Source organism: Bos grunniens, chromosome 11, assembly GCF_055505025.1.
Source record: "Bos grunniens cultivar Pamir isolate PY7600 chromosome 11, Bosgru_T2T1.0, whole genome shotgun sequence".
In the NCBI taxonomy this organism is placed as follows: domain Eukaryota; kingdom Metazoa; phylum Chordata; class Mammalia; order Artiodactyla; family Bovidae; genus Bos; species Bos grunniens.
In genome coordinates this window covers 92747596-92767750 of record NC_141175.1, presented here as the reverse complement: position 1 = coordinate 92767750, position 20155 = coordinate 92747596, and the positions used below count along the sequence as shown (strand labels likewise).

The window sequence follows — 20155 nt, the reverse complement described above, 5'->3', positions numbered from 1 at the left end:
CATAGTGGTTAGCCAGCTACATTACTAAGAAAGCCTTCACACTTCTTGCAACCACAGCACTTTTCCATTTCAACAGTCTAGTTTACCTGGAGTATGAATGAAGCTTTTTAGGAATAAAGAATTCCACATATCATATACTTTGGTGTTTAGCTATGTTTACCTTTAAAATTCACGTTTAAAGTATAGTTTCATGTTCCTCTTATCTGACTTATTATTTTGATTCCATATATTTCTAATTAAATATATATTAGTACTAAGTGTCTTGAGGGCTTTTTTACTTATGTATAAATTATTAACAGTATCCCATCTATATATTATTTTTTAAATGTTCTTTTAAAATAAACCTAATATGTGCTTTTCTATCCAAAAAATAAACACTGTACATGAATTCTTTCTTTCCCACACACCACTCTCCCTGCCTTGGACTCAGGACAGGTAAACATGGTATTTCATGTATATACCCTGGCCCCCCTAGATTAAAATTGAAGAAAGGTCTATTGTGTGACACTTTAGGCCTGTCTTTGTCCCGTGAACAGACCATACAGAATGAAGGAGCTAATCAAGGCCATAAGTAATGAAATAAAACCATCAGCTGACAAATAATTTTTAGTAAGAAGTTGTCTGCTAACTCCTAATCAACTTCTGCAAAATCCACTGAACCCCATGTCTGCAAGCATTCCTCACTCTGTCTCAAGCGCCTTGGCCCTGGCATTTTCTGTGAGTAAGGAATGGCTACCCACTCCAGTATTCTTGCCTGGAGAATTCCATAGACAGAGGAGGCCCCTGTCCATAGGGTTGCAAAGAGTCAGACATGACCGAGCAACTAACACTTGTACTTTTTCACTTTGAACCATTCGGAAGGCCACTAAAAAACCTATAAATGGATGCTTGGATACACCTTCATTAGTACCTTATACAAATTTTATGAAAGCAAGTGGGTGGCTGCTTAGGGAATAGGAAAAATTCTTAGGAATCTGTCCATAATTATTTCATGAGATAAGAAACCTGTCTTCTGTTGATAGTGGATTTATTAACCTTTATGCTTTACCCATCCTGAGAATTATACGTATACCTAAACTTCAACATTTTTCTTCTTCATTGAACAAACTCAATTAAACATAGTTCCTATTTTACTTGAAGAATAAATTCAGTCTGTTTTCTTTTTTTAGTAACTCTTCTAGAGTCATGATTTTAAAACAAGGCAATTCTGTGACAATAGGTGTCTATTACCATATAACAAAACTTGCCACAAAATTTAGCAGCTTAAATGACATGTGTTTATTATCTCACATTTTCACAGAGAAAGGAACATGGGCACAGTTTAGCTGAATCCTCCACTTCAAACTCTCTGAGGGCTGCAGTCAAGGCATTGGTCTAGAGTTTCTTACAAAGCTGTAATCAGGATGTTGTCTGGGGCTATGGTCATTATAAGGCTCAAACTAGAAAGATCTGCTTCCAGGCTCATGTGTTTTTTTGTGTTTTGTTTTTTGCCAGATTAATTTCCTCTTGTGTTGTTGGCCTGAAAGCCTCAGTTTTCTGTGTTTATTGGCTGGAAGCCACCTTCTGTTCCTTGTCACGTAGGCCTCTCCAACATAGTAGTTTGCTTCATCAAAGCCAGTGAGCCAGGAAGAGAATAGAGAGTGCCAGCAGGATGGAAGGCATAGTCTTGATAACCTAATCATGGAAGTCACATCTCATCACTTTTGCTGTAGTCTGTGCTTAGGTCCAGTCTATACTCAGGGGAAGGGATTACACAAGGGCATATATAACAAGAGATGGAATCATTAGGAGACACAGCAGGAGAACCTGCCACATCTGTAAATCAATTTAATTTTATGTTTAATGGGTCACACTTGGCCAGCAAAATCTGCTTTTATATTAAGATGAGTCCTCTCAACTCTACTTTAGAACTCTGAAAAACATTGTTGCCTTCTGGGAGCAAGGCACACCTTGAAATTGCCTATCCCAAGACTAGAATCAGCAACTTTAGGAACCTGGGTTCATTTTAATGGAGAATAATTTAATGACTGTGTGTCAAAATACATACTGCTTTCTTTTTGTTAGTTTGGGTGTTAGTCTACTCCAATGACAGCTTAAAAATGCAAATTTTTAAAAATATCATTAATTCATTCTAACAGTACATTTATTTCAGTATTACAGTGTAACATATCTACTTGAATTGTATCTTGTATCTTAAAAATATGTAAGCCATTTCATTATTTTAAACAATTTTATCTAGCTCTTTGGCTGTTGGGTCTTCATTGTGGCACGTGGATCTTCCTTGCATCCTGTGGGATCTTCCATGGTGGTGCACAGACTCTCTAGTTGTGGTGTGTGGGCTCAATAGTTGTGGCACATGGGCTCCAGACTACACGGGCTTTAGTAGTTGCTCTGCAGCCTATGGGATCTTAGTTCCCTAACTAAGATCAAATCTGTGTCCCCTGCGTTAAAGGCGGATTCTTAACCTCTGGACCACCAGAGAAGTCCCTAAATTTTAGATAGTACTAAAACTTAAAACTACTGAATTATAAAAAATAACATGATGTACCTTTTTGTGATCATTCCGCTAATAATGTGTGTCTGGTTACATTGTTAAAGTTTTTGCTTCTAATGTATACTTTTATGCAATTTATTTTTAACCTAATGGTCTTAATATTAATAACTTGGTAACAGCTTTTAGCTATTAGTCCTGGCTTATGAGTTGATGTTTATAAAGCACTGAAAGTCTGGCAATAGTGAATACTGCATTAACTAAGTGTTAGTCACTTAGTCATGGTCGACTCTTTGCAACCCCATGGACTGTAGCTCATCAGGCTCCTCTGTCCATGAAATTCTACTGTATAAGTGTCCATTAAATAACTGACCTGGGTCTCCTGCAGAGCAGGCAGATTCTTTACTGTCTGAGCCACCAGGGAAGCCCTAATTTAAAAATACGAAAATACTAAATAATGGCAACCTTTTATAGAGATCAAGGAAATCCATTTTATTTTCTTACTGATTTTGTTAATCTATGCAGTGTTGATATTAGAGAGGATATGAAGTAGTTAGATTGGGTTTTATAAGAGTAATAAAAAGAATATACTCAATCTAGATGTCTATCAACAGATGAATGGATAAAGAAATTGTATACATATATGCAATGGAATGGGAGAAGGCAATGGCAGCCCACTCCAGTACTCTTGCCTGGAGAATCCCATGGACAGAGGAGCCTGGTAGGCTACAGTCCATGGGGTCGCTAGGACTCGGACACTACTGAGCGACTTCACTTTCACTTTTCACTTTCATGCATTGGAGAAGGAAATGGCAACCCACTCCAGTGTTCTTGCCTGGAGAATCCCAGGGATGGGGGAGCCTGGTGGGCTGCCGTCTATGGGGTCGCACAGAGTCAGACACGACTGAAGCGACTTAGCAGCAGCAGCAGCAGCAGCATACAATGGAATATTACTCAGCCATAAAAAGAAACGAATTTGAGTCAGTTCCAGTGAGGTAGATGAACCTAGAGCCTGTTTTACAGAGTTAAATAAGTCAGAAAGACAATAACAAATACCATGTATTAATACATACATATGAAATCTAGAAAAATGGTACTGATGAACCTATTGGTAGGGCAGTAATAGAGACATAGACATAGAAAACAGAGTTGTGTACCACAGCAGGGGAAGGAGAGGATGGGACAAATTGAGAGAGTAGCATTGAAACATATTCATTCAGTTCAGTTCAGTTCAGTCGCTCAGTCGTGTCCGACTCTTTGTGACCCCATGAACCGCAGCACACCAGGCACCAACTCCCGGAGTTCACTCAGACTCACGTCCATCGAGTCGGTGATGCCATCCAGCCATCTCATCCTCTGTCGTCCCCTTCTCCTCCTGCCCCCAATCCCTCCCAGCATCAGAGTCTTTTTCCAATGAGGTGGCCTAAGTACTGGAGTTTCAGCTTTAGCGTCATTCCTTCCAAAGAACACCCAGGGCTGAGCTCCTTTAGAATGGACTGGTTGGATCTCCTTGCAGTCCAAGGGACTCTCAAGAGTCTTCTCCAACACCACAGTTCAAAAGCATCAATTCTTCGGTGCTCAGCCTTCTTCACAGTCCAACTCTCACATGCATACATGACCACGGGAAAAACCATAGCCATACGTAAATAGTAGCCAGTGGGAATGTGCTGTATGACGCAGGGAGCTCAACTTGGTGCTAGAGGGCTGGGAGGTGGGAAGGAGGTTCAAGAGGAGGGGACATATGTATACCTATGGCTGATTCATGTTTATGTATGGCAGAAACTAACAACATTGCAAAGCAGTTATCCTCCAATTAAAAATAAATTTTAGGACTTCCCAGGTGGCTCAGTGGATAAGAATCCACCTGCCAATGCAGAGGACATGGGTTTGATCCCTGGCCCAGGAAGATTCCACATGCTGGGGAGCAGCTAAGCCCGTGTGTCACAACTACTGAAATCTGCATGTTCTAGGGCCTGCAAGAGTGGCCCCCACTCTCTGTAACTAGAGAAAGCCCTCAGGCACCAATGAAGACCCAGCACAGCCATAAATAAGTAAAATTTAAAATAAATTTTAAAATGTAAATTAAAAAAAATACAGATAAGTATCAGTTGAAATTTTGTCTCCAGTTCTTAACTTCTTATTTGGGGGCAAAATATACATGTAAATATGTGATAATTTTTAATTGACCACTTTGTGCCAGATTCCATTTTGTCTTTTAAAAATGCTTAGGTAAAAATTAGGTATTTATTAACTCATTTTTGTTTTATTCTGTATTCTCAAAACCAATTAAAAGTCTCAGAAAATAAGACCAAATTAATATGAAAATGTATTACAAGCAATAACAATAAAATTTTAGACATACGCATCCTCCATGTTGTATTAAGAGCAATAGTTCCTTCAGAGTCCCATGTGCATCTTGTTAACTCCTTTTCCCTTTCTCAGAAACGTGAATTTAGCTAGAGTATGCTTGTGGTGAGTGAGACTTGAGAATGTAAAATTTCATGAAACTATGCAGAAGAAAAATTGGAAGGAGATAACCCAAATAGTGGTTGTATATCTGAGTAGTGGGATTGTGTTTATTTTTTCTGATTGCGAATATTTTGTCTAGTTTTCTGTAATGATTGTGTTTTGTTTTTATAGTGGGAAAATACTGGGATTTAAAATGTTAATACCTAAGAAGCCAAACACATGAAATGAAAGTATATTATTTGGTAGGATTTCTTAAATAGGAAACGTACCTAATATATACTAATATGTAAAATAAGATGATTGACATGATTTTCTAAGAATACGTCTATATATATTTTCACATTAATAAAGCATTTTTAGCCACCATTGGGTCAGCTATTGTATATGTGATAATCATTTGTATTGTGTGCTTTTTTTTAAATCTAGATGAGAAATATTCGATTATCTGACTTCACCGAATCCTTAAAAAAGATAAAACGCAGTGTAAGCCCTCAAACCTTAGAAGCATACATACGTTGGAACAAGGACTTTGGAGATACCACTGTGTAAGCCTGCAGAATGTTTACTTTTCAAGAGAAAAACACACCATCTTCGATGAATACTTTTATCAGCTACAGAAAGTCAGCCTAAGTTTACAGGACTTTTCAGAGTCTTACAATTACTTGTGCACCCCAGAAGATGAACCATAAAATAAATTTAAATAAAGTATACAATGCAAATGGAATATTTTTGTTTAAGGCCTTCTTGGCTTGATGGTCATGGATATCCCAATGGGCACTGTAAGTCAGAACACAGCAAAAACTGAATCTGGTCTCTTTACCAACGTAATCGTAATGTAAATAGTAATTTGTATATTATGTTGCAGATGAAAGTGTTCCAGAGACGGGGAATGGTAGAAGACACAGAGCCTTTGGTGGTTTGTCTTCTGACATCTTTTCTTAAAATAGTCATTTTTCCTGTTTTCATTTCCTACTATTGTCTTTACTATGGGTGATTGGAATGCCAAACACTCTGTTTCTTTTTTTTTTCTTTTTACAAATTGTGTGCCAAATGAAACTTTTTCCTATGTAACAGTAGTAGGAAAAAGAATTTTGAAGGTTTTTTTTCTTCTTCATACATCTACAGACATTAAAAATGTTTTCTTTTCACTTTTTATTTTTTCTATTACCTTTCAACCAAATAATTTGGAGAGCAATACGATAGCAACAAAACAAAACAAATTTAGTGAAAGGAGAAGGAGAAATTTTGAAGTTTTCAGATACTCTGTCATATAATATGTAGACCAGTCCTCCTGTGATCTGTAGTATTTTTTTTCTAATATGTTTGTCAGAAATCTATTGTAGACTGTTAACTTATTCCTAATGGAATTTATTTTCTGCTAGAATTATTCTAATATTTAAGAAAGCCAATTTTAACCACTATGAAAGTGGTTCCTGTGCAAGAGAAGGGAAATACTGGGAGTGAAGACATTTCTAATTTATTGCTTATTACTTCCTTACTGTTTACAGGATAATTACAAGCCAGTGGATCTACCATGTTTTATTAATCCCTCCAATGAAACTTTAAAAAATTACTGAATTTTTATACATTGCATACATTTTATAGGTTTCTTGTGCTCACTTTGTTAACTAAAAAGTTTTAGTCTGTTAATCTGCCTTTTGTTCCCCAAAAATGTACAGTAATTCCATTTCTTGTTTGTATGTGTAGGTTTTTGTTATAAAAATGTCCTTGTAGGAAGTAGAGACTCATATCAAGGCCTTCTAAATATTGTAATAAAGGCAAATGGATATTTGCCATTAGTTTACTGGTTAAAAGTTTGTTTACAGAAATCGTCTTTGGTGCTTTTATGTAAAATGTCATGGGTGGAAAGAATAATTTTATAGTAGTAACAAAATTTTTTTTTTTTTTAGGAAAAATATCTTTGGTTTTGAGAAAATATATTAAAGTTAACTTTCCCCCACTAGATAAGAATTTTATAATGAAGAAACCCATACTTCTTAACTTTACTCTTTCTTATCTTAAAGATTTATCTAAATGTAGAAGATGTATGATTATATGCTGTTTGTAGCTATAACTTAAATCATGTCTCCTCTAATCATAGAACTCCCTGGATAATAAAAATGAGGGTTGAGATAAATAGAAAAAAAAATTTTAAGCCAAAACCATGATATTTTAGGTCATGAGTAGTATCTTTTTAAGGTCTCAAACATTATAGCATCCATTATAAAATACTGATAATGAAAGATGATGAAAATATACACGATAAGTATAATGAACATCCCAAATTAAAACATTTTCAATAAAGCTCATAAAATTTCATTTTTAAATTTTCATTTGGAAAAAGATTATTGATGAGTAGTAAGTTGTATTAAAAGTCCATGTGCTTTAAACTTACAACTTTTAAACTACAAACTCCTTTAAAATTGTCATAATATTATATACATTAATTGTAGCTCATTTATTGGGAAAAGTTTTAGATAACAGACTTCACATGTTACGTAAATTAATATTGTCATAAACATTGAGTCAGAATTATAGTACTGTATGCACATCCATCTATGGAAGTTAATTTCCTGATCAAGTCTGAAATTGAACTTAGTGCTAGAGAACAATTTTCTTTGACTTACATGACCTAAGTTTTATTTTAAGCTGTGTTTTTCTTATAGAAGGGCCATAAAAGTAGAGTAATTATATGGTAGGACATGTAAGGTTTTGGTTTGATCTTTTTCAATAAAGATAGCAGTTGCTGAGGATTTCAGAAATAATATTAGACTTAGATTGTGACCTTGTAGATTTTGCATTGAGCTCTGTGTCATATTATTTAGTAAAAGGTAATGTTTAAACCTTAGTGTGCTCTTCATGTTACTATGGCAGAGTTTTGTAAACTAAATTAAAACTTACTGATGTACTGGACTTTGAGCCAATGGAAAGAATCAGTATTCTCTTTCCAGATATCTTAAGGGTAAAAGCTTATTCTAAGACAGTCTGCCAAATGGGGTTATTAGGTTTCTGACTTGCAGATATGCTTTGTGCTTGGAAAGAATTGGAGGAAAAGCAGATACTAGAACTCTAATTTAATATACAGCAGTCTTTGTTTATAGTGTAAAATTCATTATATTTTGTACAAAAACTAATTCTTTTGGCAGAATGAACCATATACAGTTTGTTTTTGGACTTTGAGTCAACGGATTTTCCTTCAAATACTTGTCTGAGTTTTACTCTGGACTTTTGTACTTTTCTTCAGAAGAAATGAATTAAAAGATTCAGCTGCATAAGTGAGTTTTTATCCTAATGGATTGGAAATAAATTATAAACTTTATTTTGCCTTTAATTTATTTGAAACTTTTTGAGATTTCAGAGGTTGTAGTCTGGTATTGAAGGAGTAGCTTGTATTGAACCGACTCTTGCCAATAACAATTACAAACTCTGAACAAAATATAAAAAGCCGTGATTAGAAGACTAGAGAGCAGTCAAAAATGGGCAAAACCAGCACAAAATCATATACTAGAAGAAATCCACATTAACTGGGTTTCACCATGAGAGCCACTTGCAGCATCTGCAGTGTGCTTGGAAATAGAATTCAAGGAGAATGTGACAGTCTTAATGAGCTGAGGAATCAGTTAGTGCTTCTAGAACAGTGTGAAATTGGGAGGGAAATTTTGAAAAGGAGAGATCTAAGTCCCAAAATCTGCCTGCAAATTCTTTTCAAAAGCTTGTTGGATTCTGAAATTATACCTGTGCAGTGTGACAGTCAAAAGAATCCAGGAGAAAGCAATAGTTGAAATCCAGAGTAGTTGTAGCAGTTGCTGGACAAATAGAGTTTGAAATTCAAATTCCAGTAAGAGGGGTCTAGTAAACACTCTGGTTTTCCATTGACACCAGGAAAGGGCCATGGCTTAGGAGGAAGGACAGCATCCTAGAATAAGGGCTGTACTTTAGAACTCTGGGCACAACTGGAAGAAACTCACTTGGAAACAAAGCTTAAAATCAGGCTTTCACAACATCAAGGTTATCCATTAGTAATTTAACAGCTAGCCAGAATAAAACATTGTTAAAACAGAATCCAGAGCCTTTACAACATATTAATTCACAAAGCCCAGCAAAAATAATAAGCATATAAAGAAAAATTATATAATCCATAATCAACAGAAAATCTATGGAAGCAGAAACACAGATGACTATTTTGGAATTAACAGAAAATTATTTAACAGCTTTAAAATACATTAAAAAATTTACAAGGGAAAATGATGGATTAATGGATTAGGATTCTTAGCGGAAAAGTAGAAACTGAAAAGCAAATAGAAAGTCTGTGATTATAAATTATGAAATGAATGACAGTGTCTGAAATTTGAAAAATCACTGGGTGGGCTTAACAGTAAACTGGGTACATCAGAGATAAGAAAACAGGAAGGCAGTTAATATAATTATCAAAGTGAAGCACAGAGAAAGAAAGAGACTTCAGACCTGTGGGACAGAATCTGTCTAATGTACATGTACTTTGAGGTCCAAAAGGAGAGGACTGGGAGAGAATGGGGCAACAGAAATATTTGAAGCAGTAATGCCTGGAATTCCCCAAAATTGTTGGAAGACATCACAGGTCCAAGAAGTTCAGTGAACTCCAAGCAGAATAAATGCAACAAAGATCACATCTGAGTACATCCTTTGCAAAACACACACACATGCACAAAACCAGTTAAATACCAAAAGCAGCCAGCAAAGGGAAATGACATTACACTTGAATAAAGCAAAAATGGTGGGTAACTTTATTTGAAACAGTGGAATCCAGGAAATGATGGAGTGACATTTTTAAAGTGTAAAAATTATACAATACTATATAAAAAAAGGTGAACAACGGACCTACAGTGTAGCATAGGAAACTATATTCAATATCTTACAATAACATATCAAAAAGAATCTGAAAGAGAATATATAACTGAAATCACTTGACTATACACCTGAAACATACTTTGTTCAGTCGATTAATCGTGTCTGATTCATTGCGACCCCGTGGACTGCAGCACGATAGGCTTCCCTGTACTTCACCATCTCCCAGAGTTTGCTCAAACTCATGTCCATTGAGTTGATGTTGCCATCCAACCATCTTATCAACAACACTGGAACTCAACTATACATCAATAAGTGCAAAAATAAAAGTTAACCTAAAATTTTGTGTTTACTTAGAATGTTCAGAATACATAAAAGTCATTCCAGTTGTACAAAAAGTAAGAGAATTTGTTCTTAGCAGGCTGACATAGGAAATTCTTTAAAATAGACTGTTTTTAAAAAGTTATTTATGTGGCTGCTCCAAGTCTTAGTTGTGGCACTTGGGATCTTTGATCTTCATTGTGGCATGTGATCTAGTTCCCTGACCAGGGATCAAACCTGGGCCCCCTGAATTGGGAGCTCAGAGTCTTAACCACTGGACCACCAGGGGAAGTATCTAAGAAATTCTTTGGGCTGATGAAAAGGAATCCTCCAAAGGAATCCACATCTCCAGGAAGGATTTAAGGACTTTGGAAATGATATTGTCGTTCAGTCGCGCAGTCTTGTCCCACTATTTGCCACCCCATGGACTGCAGCATGCCAGGCTTCCCTGTCCATCACCATCTCCTGGAGCTTGCTCAAACTCATGTCCATTGAGTCAGTGATGCCATCCACCCATCTCGACCTCTGTCATCCCCTTCCTCCTGCCTTCAGTCTTTTGAAGCATCAGGGTCTTTTCCAATGAGTCATTTCTTCCCAAAGTGGCCAAAGTATTGGAGCTTCAGCATCAGTCCTTCCCATGAATATTCACAATTGATTTCCTTTAGGATAGACTGGTTGGATCTCCTTGCAGTTCTCCAACACCACAGTTCAAAAGTATCAATTCTTCGGTGCTCAGCCTTTATGGTCCAACTCTCACATCCATACGTTGCTACTGGAAAAACCTATTTTTGACTATACAGACCTGCTGGGGTCCAGCCCTGGCTGATCCAGGGTATTCAAAGGAGAGACGGCATCGGCGACCTATTTATTTAAATATTCATCAAAGATATAAAGAGTAATAGAATGAGGATAGCTCAGTGAGGAAATTCAGTGGAGAAAAGAGGCTGAATAAAATTCCAAAGCAGGGAATTTATGTCACCTACGAAGGCCGCAGGCGTCCTCCTGTTCTCCCGAAGGAGAGGAGACACTAAGGCCTCCCCGGTCAGATCTTAGAAGCCCAGGCAAAATTAGTAGGCTTGACGAGCTTCCCCGCCTCAGAGGAAAAATTCAACCAGAAGGTGATAGAAAGAACGACATGGGGAGACCAAGTTTCGGTGAACAAGGCCCACACTTTATTTTCCAAAGTAGTTTTTATACCTTAAGTTATGCATAGAGGATAATGGGGAAAGGGGTAGAGTCATGCAGTAAGCCAGGCTTTCTTCCTGCAAACTTATCATATGCAAAAGTTTAGGTGATTTGCATCATCTTCTGGCCTGGAGGCCTGTTAACATTTTAAGACCCTTTCTTCAGAAAACTTATTTTTCTCTAAAGGTGATTAGTCAAGTGCCACCCTCCAAAAGCATTAAAGTTGCATTCCTATAGGGCAAAGGTGTGGTGGGCTATAACAAGAAAAAGAATTAACTCAAGGGTCCCAGGTTACAAACATTAAAGCTACTACTTACACCAATTATATTAATCAATACACTGCCAGGGACACAGCAGGTAAGGGATATGGAGACTTAGCAGCAAACATTGGCCCAACAAGTGAAAAACCCTTCACCAATACAATTTCTAATCAATCTTTTAACTGCTCAAAGGAATCTGTATTTAGACAGTTTAGAACATCTCATGCTTCTCACAGTTGGGAGGCTCTGAGCAATCACATGTGGCCGGAAAAACCTATACAGGCAGGCTAGAGGACTTGCAAAGGAGTTTGTAGGTTGAAACACTATCACACCCAGGAACTTTATTAACTGGAGCTGTAAGTTAACTCTTTTTTGCAGAGAGAGGTAGTGGGGGACAGCCCCCTGTAAAGTCAGAGGTGTAGGTGAGAGCACAAAGTGGAAAGAAGGCAGACTCTGGTTTTGGGGGTAGATGCTCGAGAATTTCCTGGGGGACTCCTGAGGCTCGATCCCACCTTTGCGTATGCCGAGCCTCCTTCCTCATGACCTCTGCCACGGGCGGAGTTCCTCACGCTGGCTCCCGGCAGTGATAGAATTCCAGTTGAGCTATTCCAGATCCTGAAAGATGATGCTGTGAAAGTGCTGCACTCAATATGCAATATGCCAGGAGATGGCTCCCAGCACAGACCTTGGTTGGCAAAGTGATGTCTCTGCTTTTTAATATGCTTTTTTAATATGCTTTTTAATATGATGTCATAGCTTTTCTTCCAAGGAGCAAGCGTCTTTTAATTTCATGGCTGCAGTCACCATCTGCAGTGATCTGCGAACCCAAGAAAATAGTCTGTCACTGTTTCCATTGTTTCCCCATCTATTTGCCATGAAGTGATGGGACCATATGCCATGATCTTAGTTTTTTGAATGTTGTTTTAAGCCAGCTTTTTTATTCTCCTCTTTCACCTTCATCAAGAGGCTCTTTAGTTCTTCTTCACTGTCTCCCATAAGGGTGGAGTCATCTGCGTAGCTGAGGTTATTGATATTTTTCCTGGCAATCTTGATTCCAGCCTATGCTTCATCCAGCCTAGCATTTCGCATGGTGTACTCTGTATATAAGTTAAATAGGCAGGGTGACGATATACAGCCTTGATGTACTCCTTTCCCAGTTTGGAACCAGTCTGTTGTTCCATGTCCAGTTCTAACTGTTGCTTCTTCATCTGTATACAGGTTTCTCAGGAGGCAGGTAAGGTGGTCTGGTATTCCCATCTCTTTAAGAATTTTCCAGTTTGTTGTGATCCACAGAGTCAAAGGCTTTAGCATGGTCATTGAAACAAGTGGATGTTTTTCTGGAATTTTCTTGCTCTTTCTATGATCCAATGGCTGTTAGCAATTTGATCTCTGGCTGCTCTGCCTTTTCTAAATCCAGTTTGAATATCGAGAAGTTCTTGGTTCCTGTACATTGAAGCCTCACTTGGAGAATTTTGAGCATTACTTTGCTAGCATGTGAGATGAGTGAAATTGTGTGATAGTTTGAGCATTCTTTGGCATTGCCTTTCTTTGGGATTGGAATGAAAACTGACCTTTTCCAGTCCTGTGGCCACTGCTGAGTTTTCCAAATTTGCTGGCATATTGAGTGCAGCACTTTCGAAGCATCATCTTTTAGGATTTGAAATAGCTCAACAGGAATTCCATCACCTCCACTAGCTTGTTCATAGTGATGCTTCCTAAGGCCCACTTGACTTCGCAGTTCAGGATGTCAGGCTGTAGGTGAGTGATCACACCACCGTGGTTATCTGGGTCATTATCTCTTGTATAGTTCTGTGTATTCTTGCCACCTCTTCTTAATATCTTCTGCTTCTGTTAGGTTCATACCATTTCTGTCCTTTATTGTGCCCATCTTTGCATGAAATGTTCCCTTGCTATCTCTAGTATTCTTGAAGAGATCTTTCCCATTCTATTGTTTTTCTGTTTCTTCACACTGATCACTTAGGAAGGCTTTCTCATCTCTCCTTGATATTCTTTGGAACTCTGCATTCAAATGGGTATATCTTTCCTTTTCTCCTTTGCCTTTTGCTTCTCTTCTTTTCTCAGCTATTTGTAAGGCCTCCTCAGACAACCATTTTGCCTTTTTGCATTTCTTTTTCTTGGGGATGGTTTTGATCACCACCTCCTATACAATGGGGTTTCCCTTGTGGCTCAGCTGGTAAAGAATTCATCTTCTATGCAGGAGACCTGGGTTTGATCCCTGGGTTGGGAAGATCCTCTGAAGAAGGGAAAGGCTACCCACTCCAGTATTCTGGCCTGGAAAATTTCATGGACTGTATCATGGGGTCACAAAGAGTCAGACCCAACTAAGCAACTTTCACTTTCACTTCACTTTCACTCCTGTAGAATAATACGAACCTCTATCCATAGTTCACGCAGTCTATCAGCTCTAATCCCTTGAATCTATTTGTCACTTCCACTGTATAATCTTAATGGATTTGATTTAGGTCATACCTGGAAATGATATAACCGTCAGTAAATACAAAAGATAATTTTTCCTTTATGTTTCTAAATACCTATCAGGTTTTTTTTTTTAAGTTTACAGTGTGGTATTTATAATATACGTAGAAGTAAAGTAGATAACAGTAATAGCACAAAGAATGGGAGAGGACAGTAAATGGAATTATGTTGAAATAAGTTTATCGTACATAAAGTTGTATAGTATTAAGGCAGACTGATGATGGTGCATCTCTTACCCAGCAAAGGAAACAAGGGTATGGTGCAAAGTCCAGAGGAAACCAAAGACTGGCTCTGAAGAGTCCTCTCCCAATGGAGTTACACAGGATGTGCTTAATTCCTCCAGCATTATTATGACATCTGTGAAAACATTAGGCCTATCCCCATTAAGCACAGTGAACCATTATTAGGGAAGAACAAATCCAAGTTCCCAGATGCCAACTAAGGGCCAAACTGGCAAGGCCTTTCAGAGGATAGCAATCTCAGCCCTGCTATTTTAGTTCTTTTCTGCACTGTGGTTCAGGGCAGGCTTTGCAATGAGGAAAAGCAACATATGTGGGATATTACAGACCAGGTGGGATAAGGAGGGTGTCTACAATGATGGACACTTAGTCTGAGGAAGTTATTTATTTGGGTGGGGGCAATCTGCAATGAGGAATACATTCTCAAGAATAGAGAGGTGTATATATGGAGGAACGGAGTCAGCACAGATGACAAACTGCTTACATACAGGAGACTTGTTCAAACAAGTCAATGTACATTATCCCTATTGGAACCATGTTTCTCACTGTGGCAGAGAGGAGTTATGAATACAAAAGAATGAAACCTGTATGGTTGGGTTGGAATTGGATTTAAGAATATGAATCCATAATTTAAGACATATAAAAGTAGGTGAAGAAATGTAGATGTAAATATGTGTCTGTGTGTGTACACATATTCTCAAGTTCTTTGCATTGAGAAAGCCTTGGAGTAACTACACCCCAAAAGCAATGAGCACACATATCACTCCTGTCTTCTAAGTTCTCCATTGTCTGAGTCTGTTCAACCTGCCATATTTTTAGGTGGCTGCTTTTTGTGTGTTTTCTTTGGTACATGGCATGTGGGATCTTAGTGCCCCTGAGCAGGGATCAAACCTGCACCCCCTTCAGAGATAGCATGAAGTCTTAACAACTAGACTGCCAGGAAAGTCCCTTTATTTCCTTCTTTGTGCTTGCTTTTAGTTTAGTTTGCTCTTCTTTTTCTAGTTTCTTAAGTGGAAGGTTAGGTTGTTGAGATTTTTCTTATTTTTTCAATATAGGCATTTACAGCTATAAATTTCCCTCCAAGGACTGCCTCTGCTGCATCCAGTAAGTTTCAGTATGTTGTTTTAATTTTCATTCATCTCAATGTTTTTTCTAAGTTCTCTTGTGATTTCTTAATTGTCCCATTGACTAAGAATATGATTCTTTTAATTTCCACCGGATGGAAATTGGATGGTGTATTCTAGATGTGTTAGATCTACCAGGTATATAGAGTTGTTCAAGTCTTCAGTTTCACTGTGATCTTTTGTGTAGTTGTTTCCTATGATTTTATACCAATTACTCAATTCCCTGTATTAGAGTCTTCTTTTCTCCTTCTTAAAATACTTTTGAGAGATTTCTTTTTACCTCTAAACCATGTTACACTCATCAATAAGGAATTAGCTAACTATACTGATACCCAGGTAGCACAGTGATACCTGCCAACGCCAATGCAGGAGACATGGGTTTGATCTCTGGGTCGCGAGTATCCCCTGGAGGAGGAAATGGCAAACCTGCTCCAGTATTCTTGCCTGGAAAATTACTCCATGGACAGAGCAGCCTGGTGGGCTATAGTCATGGGTTTGCAGAGTCAAACTTGACAGTGACTGTACACATCCACACACGTGCACAGCACATACACACAATTGATATTAAGGCACATGCCTATGACTGAATTCTCTAAGGCACTAAAACTATAATCTAGAAAAATTAAGACATGAGAAAAAGTCACAGTACATCCTTATAATGAAGTAGGCAAACTATAAAGAATATGTACTGTCTGATTTCAGTTTTGTTAAAATTCGAAAGCCTGGAAAGAAACTTCAAGAATCAAAAACGATTTGCTCAGTGTAAGTGAAGCAATAATATTCTAATTTTCCTTCTCCATGCTAACCTTATCCAAGAGTAGCAAGTACAGGATAGCTGGTAAGGCTTTAAAACTAGGTTGTACAGAATTCCAGCTCCACCCCTGACTAGTTGTTTGACCCTGACACACAATTTTCCAAGCAGGAGCTAACCACAGTACCTGTATCAAAGGGATACTGTGCTGTGCTTAGCGTTCAGTCCTGTTGGACTCTTTGTGACACCATGGACTGTAACCTGCCAGGCTCCTCCATCTATGGGGATTCTCCAGGCAAGAATACTGAGTTGCCATGCCCTCCTCCAGGGGAATCTTCCCAACCTGGGAATCGAACCCAGGTCTCCCGCATTGCGGCAGATTCTTTACCATCTGAGCCACCAGGGGAGCCCAAGAATCCTGGAGTCGGTAGCCTATCCCTTTTCCAACGGAAGCTGCCTACCCAGGAATCGAACAGGGCTCTCCTGTATTTGCAGACGATTTGTTTACCAACCGAGCTACTGGGGAAGCCCGAAAAGATAATATAAGGATTAAATGAGCTAATACACTTTAAGTCCTGAGTGCCTACTACATAAGTGCTTTAATAAATGTTAGCAATTATCTTCCAACTACAATCCATTCTGCATACCACAGCCAAAATGTAGCAGGTCACTCCGTTGTAAAAAGTGTCCCCTGGCTTCCTGTCTCACTCCGGGGCGGGGGGGGGGGGGGGGGAGTGGGGGGGTGGGGGGGTGGCGAGGGTAGAAAAAAAAGCAAGCTCTTTAACCCTGATTAGAAATTTCTGCTTGATCTGGGCCCTATTTACCACTTCGATATTCTCTTCATTTCTTCCCCTCAAAGACAACGCTCCAGACACACTACCTAATTTCAGATCTTAAAACACACTTACTTGAGTTTTGCACTACTTATCCTGCCTGCAAAAATCTTCACAAAAAGACTTGTCATTTGAAAGTCAAATTTAATCTTCTTAGAGCTTTCTGTGACTACCTCTTTAAATCAGCGACTCAGTTACTCTCTGTTGCTGCTGCTGCTGCTAAGTCGCTTAGTCGTGTCCAACTCTCTGCGACCCCATGGACTGCAGCCCACCAGGCTCCTCCGTCCATGGGCTTTTCCAGGCAAGAGTACTGGAGTGGGGTGCCATTGCCTTCTCCGCACTTACTCTCTACTATTACCCATCTGGAGAAGGACATAGCAACCCACTCCAGTTAATTCTTGCCTGGAAAATCAGATGGACAGAGGAGCCTGGCGGGCTACAGTCCATGGGGTCGCAAGAGTTAGACACGACTTAGCTACTTAACCACGACCACAAGAATATCCTTTTCATGAGGGCGATACCTGATACACACGTGTTTCATATTCAATTTTTGCTGAATGAATTATACTTCAATGTGTTTTATTTTCCTTTTTAAAGTAAAATCAATCCTATAAAATTTACGTATTATTTTAGGAATTACTACATAATACTCTGTCACTGGAGAAGGCAATGGCAACCCACTCCAGTACTCCTGCCTGAAAAATCCCATTAGTCGGCCTGAGCAACAGCTGCTATGGCAAACTAGGTGGTCTCTGGGTAAGTTTCTCGATCCTGTTTCCTCACTTGAAAAATGGAAATGTTACCTATTTCATACGGTATTGCAAAAATTAAAAAACACAACATAGGTCAAAGAGCTTCAGGACTCAAAGAAATTTTTCTAGTTACAAACAAATTGCTCCTTAAACCTAAAGACCTCAGCTGGCAAATCTGCACCCAGACCTCCGCCAGCTTGGAAGAGTCGCTCTAGCCGCCGCCTTCGCCTCTATAGAAAGCAGGGGCAGCCGGGAAGTGGGGCGCCGGACCAGGAGGCCAGTGCACGCACTTCCGCCCCCCGCGTCGCTCGCAACCAATCGGCCTCTGATGTCCACGCCCCTTCCGCTCCAGGGAACTACCAGCTCCCAGAGCGTCTTCCGGTGGGAGCTGTGCCGCTCCTTATCATGGTGAGTTGGCCAGGGGAATGAGGGTTTCTTTTGTGATTCTTCTTATTCTCTCTGGTTCCGAAGCGGCCTAGAAATGCTTCAGCTGCCCAGAGGAGGGGTCGTCAGAATTATGCTCGAGGTCCCCGGAAGGAGTCTCTAGCGTCGGAGAGAGTGCCCTCAGAGCTCTGATGCCCCCTTGCTCCCTCACCCGGTTCCTTTGCGTCTCGGGACACCGGCATCGCTCCAGAACGACTTTTCGGCTCTGATGAGTGTATGACTCTTCCCTGCCGTGATATCCTTGATACAGAAATAAAAGTCTTTGCTGGTGTCAGTAACCACAACACCGACAAAAGATCTGAAAACAAGTCCACAGTAGCGACGACCGTATTAGTGATGCGTACAGCAGTGATGATAACGTTGCATTAATGAACAGCACGATTAATAGGCTATTGAAGCTGACGCCCCACTCTCCAAATTGGTTTTATTGAGTGCAGATAGCCGGGTACAGCACAACTTTGAGAAGGCCAAAGATTGGCGAAAGTCAAGGTGTCGGCCGTTCCTCTTACTGCAGCTTTTTTGGTGCTTTTGTAGATCCCAGTATACCTTAGGGCTTTAGGAATGTGCTGTTTAAATTTTGTTAGACAAGTTAGTTATTTTATTCTTTAATAAATCAAGTATATAGCTCTCTGAATTTTATCTAAGGGTAAGCAGTGGATTGTGATTTCAGTGTCAAAAGAGGTACACACCATTTTATCAGAAAAATTTATGGATCTCTTATTGATAGCCTGTATATGACAGAACGACCATGTTTCTGTGTCTACGTATTGTCATTCCATTTTTTCCTTGAGTGAATATGGTGGAAAAAATGTCTTATTTATCTACTTAAATATTTTCTAAATTTCCTGTAATCTTTCCTTTAAACATGTAGAAAATAGGTAAAAGTTTACTGTTTTGGCTGACCAAATAGCCTCTGTGTTCAACATCAGAACATTCACCACTGTGTAGCAGAGTTAAGTTTCTAAAACTTGACCATACCAGTTCCTTGCTTAAAATTCTTCCTTTTTTTTTTTTCTTTAGCCCACAAGCTAAAGACCTGTTTAGTATGGCAAGCAAAGACATCTGTAGTCTAGCTGCTTACGTTTGCAGGTTTTTTTCACGCATACATACGTATATCCATATTCCAGCTACCAGCAACAGCTTGGGGATTGTGCTCTAAGAATTAGACCTTTGCACTGAATTAATATGTGCTGTTCTATCTGCAAGAATCGTTCTCCATCCCTTACGTGTCCTTTAGTCTCTTTCCTGAGCCTTTCTGTCATGTCTCAAGGTCCTATTAAGTGCCTCCTTTAGGCTCCTGTGAGGCTGCTTTTTACCAGTAGCATCTGTAGCCCTTAGCAGACTGTGTTACGATTGTGTATTTACTTGCTTGTCTTTCTCACTTCTTAGGCTATAAGCTCTTTAAGAGCAGAACCTACGTATTCACTGTCATATTCCCAGAGTCTTTTGTACAGTGCCTGGCCCAGAGGAAGTTTTCAATAAATATCTGTTTCAGAAAATGATGAATAAGTAACCTTGGCAGTAAATTTTTATATTTGAAACATTAGTAATAAGGGAAATACTAGCATTTAAGTTTTATTTTTAAAATTGCCCATTATTCATTTTAATAACATATACTATGTGCAAAGCATAGTGCTATCTTAGAAAATGTTGGGGAAATATAGCCCTTGTTATTGGTGAAGTTACTGAAAATGAACTTACCGTGCAAGATGACAGTATGAAGGCTAGCCTGTGGTGAATTACAAAACAAGTGGCATTAAAAAAAAAAACTCATCTAAATAACGTAATACGGCTTCTTGCAGGAAGTGAACCAGTGAACTGAGTACTTTGTCCCTTTATTCCAGTCTCTTAGTCTACTCTTCATTACTCTCTTCTGGGTGAGGAAACAGAGAGGTCAGATAACTTGCTAAGTGCTACAGGGCTATTAGTGCCTGGGTTAGACCAGTCTGATCTTTTCACTGTAGAA

At 38.9% G+C, this 20155-nt stretch overlaps 2 protein-coding genes across 14 annotated transcripts in view; both read left to right on the top strand.

Annotated features, from left to right (window-relative positions):
- The window catches only part of SPAST (spastin), a 54547-nt gene extending 47773 nt beyond the window's left edge, over window positions 1-6774 (top strand). For all 4 annotated transcript variants that reach the window (XM_086327547.1, XM_086327545.1, XM_086327546.1 and 1 more), the window contains one exon: window positions 5387-6774. In XM_086327547.1, the coding sequence (XP_086183673.1) occupies window positions 5387-5509 (123 nt within the window). In that variant the 3' untranslated portion in view covers window positions 5510-6774. The remainder of the gene's footprint in view (window positions 1-5386) is intronic.
- Window positions 6775-17910: 11136 nt separating this feature from the next.
- Window positions 17911-20155, top strand: part of SLC30A6 (solute carrier family 30 member 6) — a 48943-nt gene continuing 46698 nt past the window's right edge. For 2 of the 10 annotated variants that reach the window (XR_015137262.1, XM_086327541.1), the window contains exon 1: window positions 18024-18153. Coding sequence is in view for 3 of the 10 variants with exons in the window: in XM_086327541.1 (XP_086183667.1) it covers window positions 18151-18153 (3 nt within the window). In the remaining 7 variants the exon portion in view is untranslated. Of the gene's footprint in view, window positions 18154-18303; window positions 18538-20155 lie in introns of those variants that run through there. The other 8 variants (XM_086327538.1, XM_086327534.1, XM_086327533.1 and 5 more) reach the window with 7 other exon arrangements.